Genomic DNA, 17,990 nt, shown 5'->3' on the forward strand with positions numbered 1-17,990 from the left:
TCCATGAACTGGATGATGAAACCCCCAAAATCCATATGAAAAACAAAAGGAGAGATGAGCCTGGCAGTGTGTCATGGCTCCATGAGGGAAGAGAAATGTATGTGGCCATCTCCTGCCTCTATTTTACAGCTCTTCAAGGTATTCAGTTGTGACACGCAGAGCTCTGTGCTCTCCAGCACGAGGAACAAGGGCATGCTCGTACAGCAAACAGGATCACTGACCAAAGATTGCCTGTGCAGTGAAAACAACTCAGGTTCACCAGCTAAAGAAAGGGCAGTAGAACTGTAAATAGCAAAAACTTCAGTGCAGTTACAACTGGACTGCAGATGAAGTCCATATTGGAAGGGGAGAAATGACAAGGCAATCCCAGAGTATCTGCAGGGAAAAGGAATTAACGTGGACACAGACTACAGCTAAAGTCTGAATTGTAAACTTGATACCTGTACTTTACACTGATAAAATCCTGCCCCATCCCAGAATCAAACCCAGTAAATTCAGAGTGTACATTACCTGCTTAGGAGTGTGAAGCAGCTCTTGGGCAACGGCTGTGGCCACAATGGCCCTGCTGGTGGCTGCACTGGGCTGCAGGAAGAGAGAAAGCCCAGACACCAGCTGCACCCCAAGGTCTGTGATGGTCACTTTGTCATCCAGCACAGTCACTGTCTTCTCTGCCAGGATGGAGTCAGACAGAGGAGACAAAACCTTCGGAGAAACACAGGAGAATCAGCTTAGGAAAAGGCTGATCAATTAATATAACTGATCTTAAGGTCATCGCCCCTTCTTGTCTCCAAAGCTTTATGCACAGAAATGAAGAGCACACGGAGAAGGGAATGTGATTTCATTAGCAGGGTCAGAAAACCTGAGTGGAGAGGTTATGGCTGAGCACCATCCAAGACTGGGAGCTGTCCCATCCCAGTTGTGTTATTTGCATTATTTCACCACGAGAGTGGATTCAAAATTCTCCTGTTACTCTGTCTTCTCATGTGGATGAGCTCATTAAACCTCCCAACTACTCTAAAAGGAGGTTGGTCACTAGTTTAGGATTTCTCCTTCACTTCTTGGCTTGGAAATTCTTGTTCCTCTGTTTTTTTCTGTTTCTGATGGAACATCATTGCTAAAGCTAAGGGCCATGCTGCTCTCTTTAGGGAACCACAGGTAGCCAGTTCATGCACAGGCTGTCTTCTCCACCTTCCCATACCCACCAAGGTCAGCTCTATTCCCCCTCTGTGCCATGGCTTTAGTGATGATTGACATGTCCAGTCATGTCCATGTTCACACACACACGTTATCCTCCCATACCCACCAAGGTCAGCTCTATTCCCCCTCTGTGCCATGGCTTTAGTGATGACTGACATGTCCAGTCATGTCCATGTTCACACACACACGTTATCCTCCCATACCCACCAAGGTCAGCTCTATTCCCCCTCTGTGCCATGGCTTTAGTGATGACTGACATGTCCAGTCATGTCCATGTTCACACACACACGTTATCCTCCCATACCCACAAAGATCAGCTCTATTCCCCCTCTGTGCCATGGCTTCACTGAGGACTGGCACGTCCACCCCTGGCAGCGTGTGGCAGGCTCAGGATGCCCCCAGGATCCCTGCCCAGAGCAGTACCTGCATCGTGGTCATGCCCACTTCCCGGCCGATCAGGATCCTGCCCTCCTGCAGCTTGGCAATGTGAGGATCCTCCAGCTTCATGAAGTCCCTGACCATGTCTGTGATGTCAAAGTGCCAGTCGGGGCCCAGCAGGTAACTGAGCTGTCCCCAGGGCCCCGAGTCCTCGGCCACGAACTGCGTGAGCACCCTGACCATGGCGTGCTGATACTGCAGGGTGCAGCCCCTGCCCCTGCGCTCGTCCTCCTCGTCGTCATCGCTGTCCCTGGTGGGCCTGGTGGCAGCACACAACGAAGCATGAAGAAATCTGAGAACCTGAGAACTGCGTGAGAATCCTGAGAACTCGATGTTCCCAAGAACATCAGTGCAAATTAACACTTCAACGCTGATGGAGACTGCCCCCTTAAACAGAGCCCTCCCTTCTGGATCTTTGGGCTGCTGAGGACCCTTGGCCACCTCATGTGATGAAGGACACGCAACTGGACTGTGCCACTTTTTCATCTGTGCTGCCATCTCCAAACAGCAGCTCTGCCAGTGCACCTTACCACAGCTCCACGCTGTATGCTGCTGCCCAAGACAGACATGCGCACAGAAGCCAAAGTCCCAGGACTTTTAAAGCTTTATTGCATCTGCAGACTCCCAGTGCAAAGCTGGGCGTTCAGTACTGCTGCTCCTCAGGGGAAGAGGCTGCACCAGGGAGCATTCCTTTCACAAATCACCCAGAAATGCAGGGACTCAAACCCACCTTTTGCTGGAAACAACAGGGACTCGCCAGCCCTTGATCTGGCTGAGTTCGGTGTCAGAAATGTCGATCTGGAGGGGCAGGCGAGGCACCCACACCGTCATCTGCAGGGGAGCACTCAGGTACTGATAGGTGAAGTTCACCAGAGCGTTCACCTTGCCTTTCATCTCCTTGCCGTTGACAAAAACGTAGTCACACCTGTCAGAAACCTGAGAGGGGAAAGAGAGAGGGGAAGGTGATCGCTGTGACAAAACAAGCTCCGAGCATAACCCTGGAGCTCAACCCCAACACAAGCAGGGAAGGCTCCCTTCTCTTCATGTTAATGAGGGCCTTCTACAGTGGGGGCAGCTGAACACAGCATCCTCCCCTGGCTCAGGAGGCAGGATTATGCTGGAGATGCCCAAGGACTGGACAGTATTTATGAAGCCTGCAGTTGATTTTCCACCTGTGACGCAGCGAGCCACAAAGCGACGGCAGTGCTGGGAATTCCTGATGAGCAAAGCTCAGCTTGGGCAAGAGGAACCCAGCAAACCCAGCCTGGGCTCCACAGGGGCAAGCAGCCCATCAAAGCTCTGCCCTGAAGATGACCTGCATCAGGGGTGAGGCTGCTTTCAAGGCTGGCTCTGCAGTAGATCTCACCCACTGAAGAGTAGCAGAAGTCGACTCATTTCCTCCGCAATAAACATTATCTGTTTATAAATGTTTACATTTTGATTAAAGCTGTAAAGTATTTCTAAACACTACAGCAGATTTATCATTAATATGTAAATGCTGTCCTGAAATATAAGCAAGCATTATCATAGCCGTGTAAGAGTTATATCAGTAATCACTTCTTTAATCAGTGTTGTAATTTACAGACCATTGAGTTTTCTCATTTATTATGTTACTGAGTACTAGTGATAAAATCACTCCTGGATATATAAATCATTAAGAGAGATGCAGATAGTATGAAGTGACTCCATGTGATAAAGTCATTGTCATTTCTATTCCTAAAGGTGTCATAAATGTCTGGGGAAATCCTGTGGCACATTAATCATACATTAAGTGGTGAGCAATGGGAGCTGTTACATTACTAAACGAGCTGGTATGTCTGCAGAAATTACCAGCAAACCCAGCAGATCCCAGCTCCTGCTCCTGCTCCCATCCTGTCAGGATTCTGTTTCATCACCCCTAACGAGCATCGGTAGCGGTGGAAATGCATCTCCCCCACCTGTACTTATATTGATATTATCATCTGCTCCCTTTTATCCATTCCCAGTTTATTCAAATGAGGATTATCAGCTGGCAGCGCTGATGTGCCCAGACTAATCCAACAGATGGAAGTCCTCTGTGGCCACAGATGCAGGAGCTGAACTGCTCCCAGTCTGTTTGTTTCCTCTCTCGGGTTTAGGCACTGCTCATGCTCTGGTAAAATATTCAATGATGAGGCTGCAAAAAGAAACCTCAGAGAACACAAACAGTTCCCAGCCTCGCTCCCTCAGAGGGTTATGCTCTCACAGCTCTGCTGGCTGAAGCACTACCCCGTGCCACAATAGCTGACCCATGCCTCTCTTCAGGCTTCTCCCTCACACCACCTGAGGCTGGTTTAAAAGCCTCAAGGGGGCAGAAACATCTTCATTTTAGCACTGTGAACGGCTTGGCCTAATTTGCCATCTATTAACCTGAATGGCAATGCAGAAACAGGTTTAGTTCACACCAGGCTGTTTCAGAATGTCTGTCTGATCTCATCTGAAAGCACGGTGCAGCAGAGATCACAAGGAGCCCAATAATATGGATAATATCCTATAGAATAGCAGGCAGTTATTCAGAACACGCCCCTGGATGTGCTGCTTGTTCTTTCTGTGGTGTCCCTGCAGCAGCCTCACCCTGGAGATGTTTCTCATTAAGCAGCTCCAGCTGCAGGCAGGCGAGGGCTGCAGGTCAGGAGTCCCAGCCCCGAGCTCCTGCCCATGGAGGTGTTTGTGCCTGGAGCAGAGAGCAGCCCCTGGAGCATCCCAGGGACACTCAGCTCCTGTGTCTGAGCTGCTGCTGTCCATCCTGGCTCTGCAGCATTCCACCAGGCAGCTGCAGATAAAGCTCCTGGCTCTTCAGCCCTGTGAGCAGAAGTGTTTGGGAGGCTTGTCAGCAAAACCTAACTGAACTCTGCTTGGAGCCAGAGCCATTGCTGTCCTGAAGCTGGTTCCACAACACTCATTTCTGTGGAGCTCAACCCAAAGACAAAGGGAACTTTCTGGTTTGGTTGTGCAAGTTGCTTATTTATGCACCGTGCAAACCACTTGCACGTGCTGATGAAAGATTTCTGACAACATACTCAGCTTCAGACCGGCCAGGTCCGGTCCAGATCTAGGATTTTATATTGGCTAAAGCTCGGTGCTGTCAGTAACTGAACAAATCTAACTGCTGGGGAAAGAAAAAGAATAACAACAGTGGCAAAACTGCAATTCCACGATGGCTCTGGGCTGAGATCCAATCTCCACCAGCATTTGGAAAGCTGCTGTAAGCCTTGGTGGTTATGCCACAAACAAATGGCTGAACAAGTCCGTGCAGCATCCCGAGGAGGTGGCTGAGCAGCCAGCACACAGCCTCTCAAACTGCTGCAGGTTGGTATTTATTACTGGACATGCATCAGCAACACTGGCAGGTCTTTAGAATTATTCTCTTCCCCAGGAACAAGCATTGCTGATGTCCCGAGGAGAGGAGAGGAGAGGAGAGGAGAGGAGAGGAGAGGAGAGGAGAGGAGAGGAAAGGCTTTAGAACTCAAAATCCATTTTTTTTAAATTATAAAGGTGTATTTGTTTGAGAGTTTTTGGTAGATAGAAGTGCTGTCCTGTTTTCCTCCAGGCTTTTTCCAGTACTTCTGGAAGGTCAGGGAACAGGCCATGGACAATGTCCCAGCTGTGGGTCCTGCCCACTCCAGGGCAAGGAAGTTTCTGACAGAAGCTGGAGACTCTGGGAGCAGTGATGTGTCTCTCATCTCCTGTAGTATTTATGCTTTTACTATGAAAACATCCTCCCTCTGAAAGTGCTTTTCATCTCTGGCATCAGAAGAAGTGAGCAATGATGAAGGGAAAGCCTACTTAGCCACCACCTTTAAGTGATTGGGTTTTTTCTTTCCTGCTTAGCAGATCAGCAAGAAGTTTTGCATTTTAAAGAGCTCTCTGATGCTATTTCAGCAGTTTCTTTCATTATTAAGTTGCATTCAGCTACTTTTCCCTTTCTTCTATTTTCCTAACTTCTTTCTCCAGATAAAACTAAAATCAAGAAGCAGACAGCAGAAGACAGGGCTAGGCACAACTCCCTAGAGGCTGCTGCTTTGTCTTTTTCCTGGCATTATATTTTTGTGCCCCCTTGTAACAAAGGCCACTGCCTTTCCAGATGACTTGGATAGAGTCTCTCTGCAACAAATCACATTTTATTGAGCTGACAGAGAAAACTGCTGCCTGGAAATCAAAAGAGAGTCACTGCTGAGCCACCACCTGTGGCACCCTGTGATGTGGGGAGGGGACAGGGAACGTGTCCCTCTCCCCCTGGCATTCAGAGGAAATTCCTGGAGCAGTCACCAGTCAAATGCAGAACCTCTGGGGCCCCCTTCGCCTCCTCCTTTCAGATGAAGGTTCTGATCCCACCACGGAGGTCACCACAAAGGAGGTGACAAGGCTCTGCCCTGGACAGCACAGTCAGGCAGGGGCTGCTGGCACCTCTGGAGAAAATTGCATTTGCTGGGTTAAATTCCACTACAGATTCCCCAGAAATCTTCCTTTCAATTACCGGTGGAGTCAGGTAGTTTTAGAAAGACAAATTTCATGTCAAATACAAGCTAAGGCTGCCTTTCAAAAGATGGTGAACTCAAAGCACTGTCTGTCCTGGTTCGTGTCTCTTGTACTCAGCAGTGGAAAGAATGACAACTGTACAGCCTAAAAATAAATGAGTGGTTGCCTCTGTCAGTCTGCTCTAGTCCAAGCTTGTTTGTTCTCCCAGTGGATTTCAGCTCTGGAGATAGCAGCCCAGTCTCTGAAGGACAGTTCAGAAGGGCAAAAAAAGAAGTTTTTTATGCAGCAACCCTGTCAGGTTCATGGAGGCTGGAAAGCTGAGAGGCATCAGCCCCTCTTCCAGGCAGAGGTCTGTGAGGTTTCAGGGCTGAGCAGCAGGGAGGAGACGTGGTCACAGTGGATGTCCTGCTCGTACTCACCACGTCCAGAATCTTGCATTTCTGTGTGTAAACCCATTTACCCTCTTCTGTTATACTAATGCAAATGCTGCTAAAACATTCAAAGGTTACATAAATGTTTAAATATTTATGACAGCACTTCTGTGAGCGGAGAGCTTTTTCCAGTGCCTCTTAAAGGAATCTCAATTTCAGTGGGGAAAAAAAAATAAAATTACAGGATAATCAGTAAAGAATAGCGGTGTTCAGCACTTTGCATACACGAGACTCCTCGTGTTTAGCTCAGTGTCGTCACTCTGGCACCCCAGGAAGGCACTTGGAGCTCACGGAGGTCAAGCTCTGGGAGCAGCCACTCATCCCCTTAAGGAGCACAGAGACCAGGACCACTGATTCACCACAGCCCAACACGGAATTGATGGGAAACATCAGACAGTGATCATCATTCCAGGAGCTTTTTGGGTATTCGTGTCCTTGCTACGGAATATCTCCTAAGATTTCTTCTGAAAAACATCCTCTGTGGAAAGGGAATTATCCTCTATTAAATTCTGCAGGTTTTGAAAGAGAGACTCCGTGCAGCTCTCCAGCCTTGATTCCAATTAAACACCATGGTCTTACACACAAAGGAAATCCTCTGCTACATGAACATTAGGCTTCCTAAGAAGGATTTCAATGCCTGGCTGCATAATCCTGAATAATCAGTAACCTAGCAGAAAACTGAAGCTGTCTCAAGGCCCACACTAATAATTTTTTTTTTTTTTTTTTTTTCAAATTAAACTGTTTAAGTCTGATAAAAGTTAAAGCTCCAGACCTGAGCTCTTCCATGCTGTTTACAGCTTTGTGCCACTGGTTAGAGCAGCCTTCCAGGATGGGAGCTCCATTCTAAAGCTGCTGACTGCTCCAGTGACTGGACTTGCCAGAGCCACCCCTGAGGCTCAGCGGCTCAGGAAGTGCAGCCAGGAGCTGCTTTGCCAGCACAGGGGTAAACACAGCCCTGCAGGCTGGCAAAACTCTCACCTCGACACAGGAAAGGCTTGGCTTGCTCACACGACGTCCAAGAACAGCCACCAGAGCTCTTTCTAGCTGTGAGCCACCCAAAGGGTGAATCTGGTCCTTGGAACAGCTGTGGAACAAGGATTCCCATTCCGGGCACAGGGAGCAGGGCAGTGTCACCCCAATTAACTGATTTCAGCCCCGTGCTGCGTCCCTCAGAACTGACCTGCAGCTCTCAGTGGTGCCAGGCTTTGTGTTGCTGAGCAGCTGCCACAGCACAGAGGGGCATTCAGCCCCTGTGGCCAGTCCTGAGGCAAGGCTACCAGCACAGGGAGGGAGCCCCGGTGCTGAGGAGGAGAACTCTTAAAAAAACCACAAAGTTAAAGCCAGGGCCATGGTTTGGATGCAATTTGGGCTCTCTCTGCTGAGCAGGGTCTGCATTTCCAGTATCAGCAGGCAGAACAGCAAAACTAAGCAGAAACCCCCCAAAGCAAGAGAGCTTTTCTTAGGGAAAAGGCTGTTCATTACCTAATCTCATTACAAAGATTTCAGAGGCAGCCCTCCAGGGCAGCAGCAGTACATTTAACTAACCCAATATCATTCACTACGACAGAACTGAGAGAGTAAAAGGGGCACAAAATGCCAGCTGAGGCCGGAGGGCTTCTACTCGCTCCCGAATGACCAGCTTCTGGAGCCGAGCTGTGGCCGAGCTGAGCCACGGGAGCTCTCTGCGCTCGCATTACCGCAGAACCCCAAATCTGCCCTGCTTCCTGCACTCTCCAGCCAGGCAATTTCTGGAAACGGGGACGAGCAGAGAGCTCGGCTCCTGCTGCAGGGGATGTGCCAGCCCATGTATGCAGCATGGCCCCAGATACCTTGCTTGGCAGGGCAGGATCCCAGGTGAAAGGACTTCTAACTCCAACTGCACGGGCTGGGCAGTAGCTGTGCATCAGAGACCATCACAGTGTCTGGCATTTCTTAACTCAGTGTGTGTCCACAAAACACGGACCCACAGTGAGTAAATGACAACCAGGGCAGAAAAGCAAAGCAGAATCAAACCATCCTCTCTTGTGACTGCATTTCTCAGAAAGGTCTGCAGCAAACCCATCGTCCTCCCGTCAGCTCTGCAGCTGCCACGAGGTTGGCGACGCTTCTCCCATTTCCTCTCCCAGTCTTGATCCTGAAGCTTTGGAGGTGATGTTGAAGCACTTTCTGTGGACCCTGAGGTGCTGCTACTGCTGCACTCTGACTTTTCCTTTGGGCTGTACTGGCTCTCCATCCCCAGTGCAGGGAGGGAGCTGGATAACAGGCAGGAAGTCTGCCAGGATACGGTTCCAAAGTTTCTTCAGCTGCCCGTGAAATTTTTGCCTATTCTGTGATGGCAAGGTATTTACAGCCTTTATTGCTGGATGTGTCTCGGTCCAGGACCATTTCCAGTTTCAGTTTCCAGAGGCTGGCTGTTGGGGAGTGGCGGTGAGCCACTCCTGACAGAACACCTCCCACTGCTGCCCTCTTGGCTCTGTTGGCATCTGACAGGAGTGTGTGGTGAAGCTCCATTTTTATAAAGCTCCTCTGAAGTTCTGCTGCTCTGCTGATGTGTATTGGTCCCGCAAATCACAGGACTGTGGAAGCTTGGAGGAGAGCAGGGACGTGGACTTTCTATTTGTTACCCTGTTCAGAATATAACAGAACAGGTTTGCCAGAAGAAAAAACCTTCAGAGTCACGGGGCTTCAGAGCAGCAGAACAACGGCATTTCCATGCTGTGACTTTCTTCTCTGTTTTTAAAGCTGTCCAGCTTCACACAAACGATTCCGTGTTCACACAGCATCAGAAGGGGAAGGAGGAGCCACCAGAGACCCTGGCTGCTGGGTCTGGACTCACAGAGAGAGGCAGCTGCGGCTTTCCAGGGCTTTCCAGGCTATTTTTGGGTGTGGTCAGAGGGGAGTGTATTTGCAGCTCATCAGCTGCTGAACAGAAACCACAAACCTTCAGGGGAAGGGACTCCTTGTGCTCTTCCCAGCAGGAAAGCACACCTGTCCGGGCAGGTGACCCCGAGCAAAGAGCACAAAAGCACCAGCAAAAGCATCAGCAGAAGCAGCCACGCTCCCCCTGGACTCCCAGCAGATGGGAAGGAGCCTGTGCATGCAACTGCAATTACTGTGAGTGGATCCAGACAGATGGATTCTGTTGGTAAATTCCAGCCCAGCGAAATAGAATTTGGCTTTTGCTTCCTTTCCAGTGCCATCGTAAATTCTGTGTCCACTTTGAAAAGGTTGGACCGCTGTGTGAAGGTCTAGAGCACTCAGGGGCATTTAAAGTTCATGAAATCAGCTGTAAATTTGGAAGTAAAGACTGGGGACTACGAGACAATAAAAGAAGTAAAAGGAGCAGCAGTCAGCACATTCAGACAGGACACAAGCTGTGCCCTGGGACCACGAGTATCACTGGGAAACTGTTACCTGCTCTTTGCAGAAAGATCTTAAATTCAGATTTCCACGGGGTTCTGGTACTGAAATCCAGCTCAACTGAAGTCAAAATTAATACAAACAAGCTTTGAGCTGTTGGCCAGTTGCTGGGCAGGAGCATTTTAAGCTCTTTACACGAAGCCCACAGAGGGACATTTGTTTGATAACTAAATATTACAGGCCAAGTGCGGGCAGGCACCGAGCATCTTCAGCTTCTGGCCTCACTCTGTGAGGTTTGGCTGAATCCAAGTTACCAGAAATTCCACACAGTTAAAAGCACACAGAAATATCTGCCTGAACCTCTAGATGACGATAGGAGTAAATATTAAATAGCTCCCAATAGCTCTCATCCATAACTCCGTTTTTTCCCCCCTAAGTTTGTGGTTTAAGGTAATCTTCAGGCTTTACATGAGCTATAAACTCATGCACACAGCCCTCGTACCATGGGCTTGGCCCAAAAGACGTCATTTATGATGCCTGGATTTTATTTTTAAGCAGAAAAGTTACTCCCACCAAGGTCTCTACACCAGGATTTCACAGAAGAAGATATTTCTAAAGAATTGAACATAAAAGCCTGATGGAGAATTTCAAAATGAATTAAGGATGAAAAGCCTCTGTGCTCATTTGAAGCTTTCTGAGTGCTTTTTAAAATCTGAACCAATTGAAGATGTCAATTTGCCTTGAACCCCAAACCACTTCCCCATGTAAAGAAAAGAAATTCAGTGGAAACAAGAACATTCTAGATGGGGGAAAAAAAAAAAATAAAAGTCAAAAAGCCTTTTTTCCTTCATGATGAGATGAGAAAACCTTTTTGTTCCAAGCATTTAATTGAGCTGTGTTTTTCAGGCAGCTGTATGTTTTGTACCGCAGTTAGCACTCGTGTCACAGCCGCGTCCCTCCAGAGGTTCTGCACGTATTCCAAACACACAGGAGACAGCCTCCCTCACCCTCTGAGCGATTCCAGCCAGGTCTGAGGAGAAAGAAATTCCACCTGAAAAACGTCCCTGGCTGATAGCAATGAATGCCGAGTGTTAACCTCCAGTTATTTGTTCCACCTCAACTTCAGAGTGCCCCAGGCAGGGGAGGCTCCTGGAAGCCGCTCACAAACGCTCTGATGGTGCAAACGTCGTTTCAAGGAGCCCTTTTAGCGCAAAAAAATTATTTCTGCAGAAAATAAGAGAAGAGCACAGCAGGGCCCCGAGTGCTAATCAAAGGACAAAGTGCTTCAGGAAAACATTCTTTCCAAACAAATTGCTGGAGAACTGCAACAGCCCGGGCTGTGCTGCAATTACTGCACCAACACGCTCTTCTCCTCTGAGGCTTGGGGATTTCATTTCTTCTTGATGACTACCCTCCAAAGCTAGAACAGCCAGAAGCCATTTTTTCCAGAAGCATTTCTATTTGAGAAATAATTCTGCTGTCATTTTCTATGCATCGATCTGGTGATGCATTACATATCACTTTTTTTTTTTTTTTTTTTTCCCCCTAACTCGAGTCTTTCTCTGAGTGGAAGAACTCAATACTGGTCACTCTCACTGTTGGAAAGAAGAAATCCCCACGGGGCTGGAATTATTTAGTGGAATTCTGTAAGCTGTTACAGCAAGATGGAATCACACCAGTCCTTTGCTGATTCCTTTTAAATTATCATTTGTGAATGCTGTCTTGTATTCTTTTTTACTCAGAGAAGTGGTTTCCAATAACGTTACGATCAGGATGATCCCTAAACTAAATTTCAGTTTTTACTTCCATTTGTGGTTACGTGACTGCCTTAGGAAAAACATTAATAGGAATTCCTAGAGATTAAAACCTCCGTCAAGCATCAAGCTCCAGCAAAATGGAGATATTTGGGTTGGCTTTGGAGGATCCACTGAAAACAGAAAGCTTTCTGTAAAAGTCTTTCACGACGGGTTCCTTAGCTCAAGAGATGACTGTTTTTCCCATCTACATGGCCAGCTGTTGGATCCTGCAAATTTCCAGGAGTTCACTGCTTCCCATGACCCCACAAACTGAACTGACCGTGACAGATGATGCTGAGGCATTATCATTTACACACGAGAGATGGGAGCACACTGAAGTCCCCCGGACAGCAGCATCACAGAGCCCACTGTGCTTTATGCTGTAAAATCTCATCATGGAATAAAACCCCTGCTCAAAAGAACCAACAGGCTAAAATCAGCCCTGCCCCAAACCCACGCCCAAAGCCCTGTGTGGGAAGTGCCCTGGGATTCACACAGAGCAGTGAGTCCCTGTGATGCCTTAGGATTTTGCCTTCTATATTTTTCATCTATCTGTAACCCTGCAATTCTTTAGTGTGTGACTCCAAACTCCACACGCAGTGTGAGCTGCTGCTTCCCCATTTTGGTTTTGGAAAACAATTCCTCTGCAGGCCTGGGGATCGAGGACACCTCACTGCCTCAGGCCTGAGGGATGGAAACAAAAGTGAGTTGGGGGCAGCAAACTTGGGGTAAATGACTTCATTACCTGAAGCTGTAATTGGGAGATTAACCCCAATATGCAAATGGACCAAACTTAGAGAAGTGTCAAAACCCGTGACCCTTCATCCATTTTCGGGTGCAGCCCGCATTTGGAACAGCAGCAGGAGCAGTTTGCAGGAGCTGACTCAGTGGTTATTCCCAGGCTGTTTTCCCTTGTGTATAAAACATGGAAACCCAGGAGCCATGAACTTACCTTGATGACGTCCTCCCCGGAGGATTTGCACTCCACGGACTCGGAGATGTCGGTGACAGCACTGTTCTCCTCGATGGACACCACCTTGATGGGCACTGCCACCGTCCTGCCCGTGAGGATGGCCGTGTTCAGGATCTCCGTGTCCTGCACCCAAAACAAAGCACAGCGCTGCTCTCAGCCGTTCTGAGAGGCTGAAGATCCCAGCTCATCTTCAGAGAGGTGCTGATGCCTTGGCAAGGCTGGCCTGGGACAGAGACTGGGCAGAGCTGGAGAATAAAGTGGATATTTATTAAAAGGCCTTTAGGAGACACCTTGGGCAGGACAAGAGCCTGGCCAGGGCTGCACCCAAGGTGGACCCAAAATGGGCACAAAATGGACAAAGGGTCACCAGATCTCACACTTTGATCAGTTTTGGGCACACTGTGGCATCTCCTGCTTTTCAGATACGTGGGGTTAGTCCCAATATTCACCTTCCAACATGTCATTTCAGAGTGTTTACTAATGTAGACTCGACTGGCGATGTTTGGGTAAGGATAAAAGAGCCTCCAAAGTAAAAAATTTGCTCTCTGAATCCGAGCCCATTGCAAAGATGGGGCCTCTCTGTGAACTTTGTGTCTGGAACCGTTTCAAGATTATTTAATTTCCTCTGATATGGCCAATGAAGCAATGTAAGGAATCCAGAAGGAGTTAGTGATGCTGTTAACTGCAGGGGAAATAACAAGGAAATTTGAAGTCTGAACTGGGGTTGTGGCACATAAAAGCCTTTCAATGCACCATCGACCAGGCTAACACTTGGAACTCCGGAACTATTTCAGCAGCACTGTATTCCCAAGATTCCCATGCAGGAAGAACTTCAAAGTTTTCTCCAACTTTTCAGCTTTCAATATAAAGTGAATAAAATATTCAGCAAATTCCTCAGCGCTGAAGTCATGAGGACTGCAGCCACTGATGTCAACAGCAGCAAAGTGGGGCCTGACACTGTTGATAGTGTTTTCAATTCAAGTTCAGTGAGTCTGAAATTTAGGTCAGGTTTTCTTTTCATCTGGCAACTTGTTATTTCTCAGGTTCTCCTGCAGCTCTCGTAAGAAATCCCATCAAACTTAAAAGGAAGTGCTAAAAGGGAATGTTGACTGTTCTGGAAATGCAGGAACCCGGAATCATTCCAAGTGCAGCACCAGAGATCCCCAGCACTGGGAAGGGGTTGGTGCCCATCCAGCCACAGCTCTGAGCAGAGATGGAAACCTTTTGCCTTCACCTCCACTGAGAGCAGCAATAACTCCTGGGTATTACACAGATTAAGAAATACTGATGTATAAGCAATTAATGTATTACACACTGTCCTAAAAGCAATTTTCAGCTCTGCCACTTCCTTTCCTCAGGCTCTAAGTGTCCTGTGATAGTTAAAACAAAACAGAAGAAAAAAAGGGACCAAGGAACAAAGCCTTGATTTTATTGTCTTTTTTGTTCAGAACTGAAATAGAAGAGCAGGTATGCTATATCCCTGGATATGAAATATCCTCATGGCACAACTGCTGCCTCCTCTGTGTTCCCTTTATATTGCTGCAACAAAGCCAAAGGCAGATCAGGGAGAATCACCATTGTCTGCACCACACAAACCGAGAGAAAACTCTCAACAGTGCAGCAAAGCATCCACGGCCCAGAACTCCGCAAAAGCTGAACTGAAACAGATAAAAATAAAAGGAGCTCAGACAGACTCCTGTCTGTCTGTCTGTCCGTGAGCACCCTGAACGTCAGCCACAGGGCTCTGGCTCAGCACCCAGATTTGTTTCCCTGCATTCTCACAGCCCCTGCAAGAGCCCTGAATATCCCCTGATCAGCACAAGCAGCACTCCCATCGCCAAGGATGTGCCAAGCGACATCAGGAAAGCAACTGCTCTCCCAGCAGCACAGGAAATCCAACAGCCAGCAGAGGTGGTGGCTCCTGGGTCTCCTTTTCAAATGCAATGTACTGCCCTGATTGCAGCCTAAGTACACAAACAACATTCCTAAGGAACTTTCAGAGAGACCACAAGTTCATTTAAAATGAAGGCACTTTTCAAAATCACAATATCCTGGCCATTCCCACATCCTTTAATTTTTAAAATCCCCCCAAGAACTAATCTACTTTCTGTGCAGGCAGCGAGTAGAGTTTTAAAATGAAATTTATTTTGTGTGACAAAAAAAAAAACAAACAAAAAAACCCCCAAACAAACAAAAAACCACCCTGAAAGCATCTGATAGCAGTGTTTGGACTTGTTCCCCAAGAAATTCAAAAATGTAGAGCAAATTGAAAAAAAAAACAGAAGGAAGATGCGCTGTAAGTCAGCATCAATATCCAGGTCAGAAAGAAGTTTCTGTAAGTGAATTGCAAACTGTGAAAAAAGCCAGGACTGGCACTTCCACAGCTGAAACAGAGAGCTACACAGATAATCCTCATGGAAACAAGGGAGGCTGGAGCCCTGACTTTGGAAGCCTCCAACTGCCTTGGCAGCACGATGCCCAAATCCCAACAACGTCTGACGCAGACATCGCAGAGGCAGAGCTGGCTTTCGTGCCTGAAGAACACCTACAAACTCCCAGTTAGGATGGCTCTTTCCTCCTACCAGGGCGTGCCTTCAGTGGATACAACAAAGGAAAAAATTACTATTTAAACGTATTTAATTAACAAACAGCAGAATTAAAGACCAAAATTTCCTCTAATGGTTAGAGGAAAACTCTAGTGGTTAGGCTCAAGGAGGTATCAAAGGAGACATTTGAAAGCAAATCATTGATTTTTGTGTGTAAGGAATTGCTTTAAAATTTATTGGCAGGATTTGATGCTAAAGCACCACCCTCCAGGAGATCTCCAAGCTTTCCTCCTTGGAGCTTTCCTCCTTGGAGCTTTTCTCCTTGGAGCTTTTCTCCTTGGAGCTGCTGTTACAGCTCAGAGCACCAAAAACCTCCACTCATACTCTGGTCTTGCCTGTGTCAGGGTTAATTTGGATAAAGGCCACCAGCAGCAGTTCTGGCCTCCACATTTCCTTCCACAGCTGCACTCAGAGCAAACTCTGCAGGACTGGATTTCAGAAAAATCTCTTTTTTCTCAGAAAGGGAAAAGAATGCCCCTGAAGCCGCTGTGTTCCAGGCAGAGCTGAGAAGGCTGTGCTCAATTTGGTCATTCAGAGCTAGGTAACCCTAGGGCTGACTCTGCAGCAATCTCACTTTTTATTCCACCCCTTTTCAGCCAGGAAACTTGCACTGGTGGCAGCGGGAGCTCTGCACAAAGAGCAAGAACACAAAGCATTGCTTGGCTTTAGCTGAAGAGCAAACCCGATGCCCATCCAACCTCCCAGTCGTAAGAAGGCAAGCATTCAGCCATGACTGATTTAGGAACTAATTCAACATTAAATTGTGGCAGAACGAGGAAGCAAAGTGACAGCTGTTTAATTAAACTCCAAATCCGATTAGATGGCGTTATCGAGAGAAATCCACGGGAGCCTGAGGTCATGAGAACGGTCCAGTCTGCAGGCTGAGAAGGGGGAGCGGAGTCTCCCAGGATGAGGTTAATGGTGGCTCAGTGTTCAGATCTGTCCCTCACACAGCCATGCCACCTCACCAGCGACTAACCCGGGGCACAGACCTGCAGCACCCACGCTGAAATGCCATTTATGTTTGGGTGGGGAAAGCTGCTCGGAGGAGCACGTGGGAAAGGGGCAGCGGGGCGCTGTCTGCCTCAAAATGAACCCGGAATTTGTCTCACAGAGCCAGCACAGAGCCAGCAAGGCCAGGGCTGCAGGCAGGGGAGACAAAACCCACCCAGGAGAGCTCCAGGAGCTGGGCTGTGCTTGCAGCTGAGGCTGTCCTCAGCTGAGGAACACTGACACCCCGGCAGCCCTGCAGCAGGAGGAGAGGAGATGTGCGAGATGCGAACACCACGGGGGACCCAGGAGGGCACGGAGCTGTGCATCACGGGTTGCAGAGCTGCACTGCACTGCAGGCACTGGTGCTGCTGCTTCGTGAGCCTGGGCACACAACGGGTGTGGATTGCAGTTATTAATGCTGCTCAGATTACAGCTGATTAACGAAATCACATTGTTAGGCAGCAGACTCAGTTTATCTCCATAATCCTACGATTAACAGTAAATTATCCATTGTGCTCTCCGCCAACTGGGTCCTCTGGCACTCCACATCCACAGGCACTGGGGACAAGAAGGGAAAGAAGCTGAAACTCTGCTTTTTCAATTCTCAGCACAGCCTGCAGAGGAACAGGAGCGTTCCTGCAGGGCAGGGCTTTGGATGACTGAGGCAGAGTCACCCTCTGGCAGGAGTGGGGAAGGGCCAATTTTGTTGGTTGGATTTTGGGCTGCTCTTTCACTTGATTCCAAATGCAATCGGCCCATCACATTTCAGTCCTGCTCTGCTCCATTTATCACTTTATAACATGAGGGCTGTTACCTCATGAGTAACATCAGCTGCAGAAGAGACGGGGTACTGCTGCTCCGGAGTGAAAGCCAAAGGGACAGCCTGCTTCTTTAGCAGCGTCCCTCAGTGTCCAAAGTTCCACTGCCTGAATATGGATTTACTCTTTCCCCAAGAGCAGCCCCAGGCTGGCTCCACGTGCTGGGTGTTGGTGCTGAGCAGAGACTCTGGTGACACTTTGTACACGGAGGAGGTGAAAAGAGCACCCAGATCAACTGACCCTCAGCACACCTGGGTGAAAAACTGCGCCTTGTTTCCTGAGCAGGGCTGGGGATGAGGAAAATCATCCACACCCCCTCCCTGCAGGAGACTGGCACATTTGTATGACGAATTAATATGATTGAAGTGGAGGTAAATTTATTGTTTATATTAAGCTACAATTATAGATTTTAAGTTGCTTGTTCACACGTTATTTTATTGGTTGCTTCACTTTGTGCATTGCACACACGTCCTGCAGGATACTTAATTGGTTAGAGTTTATTATGATGCTGTGCTCCTTGTATTTAAGGTTTGGCACTCTTGGTACTCAGTTTTTTAGGCTCTTTGTTCTTATTTTCAGTCCTGTTGTTGTCTCAGCAACTTTGATGAATTTTTGAGGGTTGTGATAACAAGAAGTGCGGGTGTTTAGATAAGGTTACTCACAAGCAGCGTGGCTGGTGGCCAGGACAGCCTGAGTTATTCAGATACGTCTGTGCCCCTCCCTGCAGCCTCTGCAGGGCTCATGGAGAGCCCCAGAGCCCGCGCAGCTCCTCAGGCAGCGGCTGTGTGCCCGGGGCACAGGGGTGGCAGCCCCAGCGCCGGCTGTGCCCACGGGAGGGCTCTGGGCTGTGTTTGCTCTGGGGCAGCTGCTGCCCCTCACTG

At 48.3% G+C, this 17,990-nt stretch overlaps 1 protein-coding gene across 5 annotated transcripts in view; it reads right to left on the reverse strand.

Annotated features, from left to right (window-relative positions):
• The window catches only part of TMEM132C (transmembrane protein 132C), a 165,376-nt gene that overhangs the window by 9,559 nt on the left and 137,827 nt on the right, over positions 1 to 17,990 (reverse strand). For 4 of the 5 annotated variants that reach the window (XM_040080668.2, XM_040080667.2, XM_040080664.2 and 1 more), the window contains 4 exons: positions 12,672 to 12,815; positions 2,366 to 2,571; positions 1,621 to 1,894; positions 511 to 702 (listed from right to left, as the gene is read on the reverse strand). In XM_040080668.2, coding sequence (XP_039936602.1) covers positions 511 to 702; positions 1,621 to 1,894; positions 2,366 to 2,571; positions 12,672 to 12,815 — 816 coding nt within the window. Of the gene's footprint in view, positions 1 to 510; positions 703 to 1,620; positions 1,895 to 2,365; positions 2,572 to 3,465; positions 3,482 to 12,671; positions 12,816 to 17,990 lie in introns of those variants that run through there. The other variant, XM_040080670.2, reaches the window with a different exon arrangement.

This window comes from Hirundo rustica, chromosome 17, assembly GCF_015227805.2.
Source record: "Hirundo rustica isolate bHirRus1 chromosome 17, bHirRus1.pri.v3, whole genome shotgun sequence".
NCBI lineage: Eukaryota > Metazoa > Chordata > Aves > Passeriformes > Hirundinidae > Hirundo > Hirundo rustica.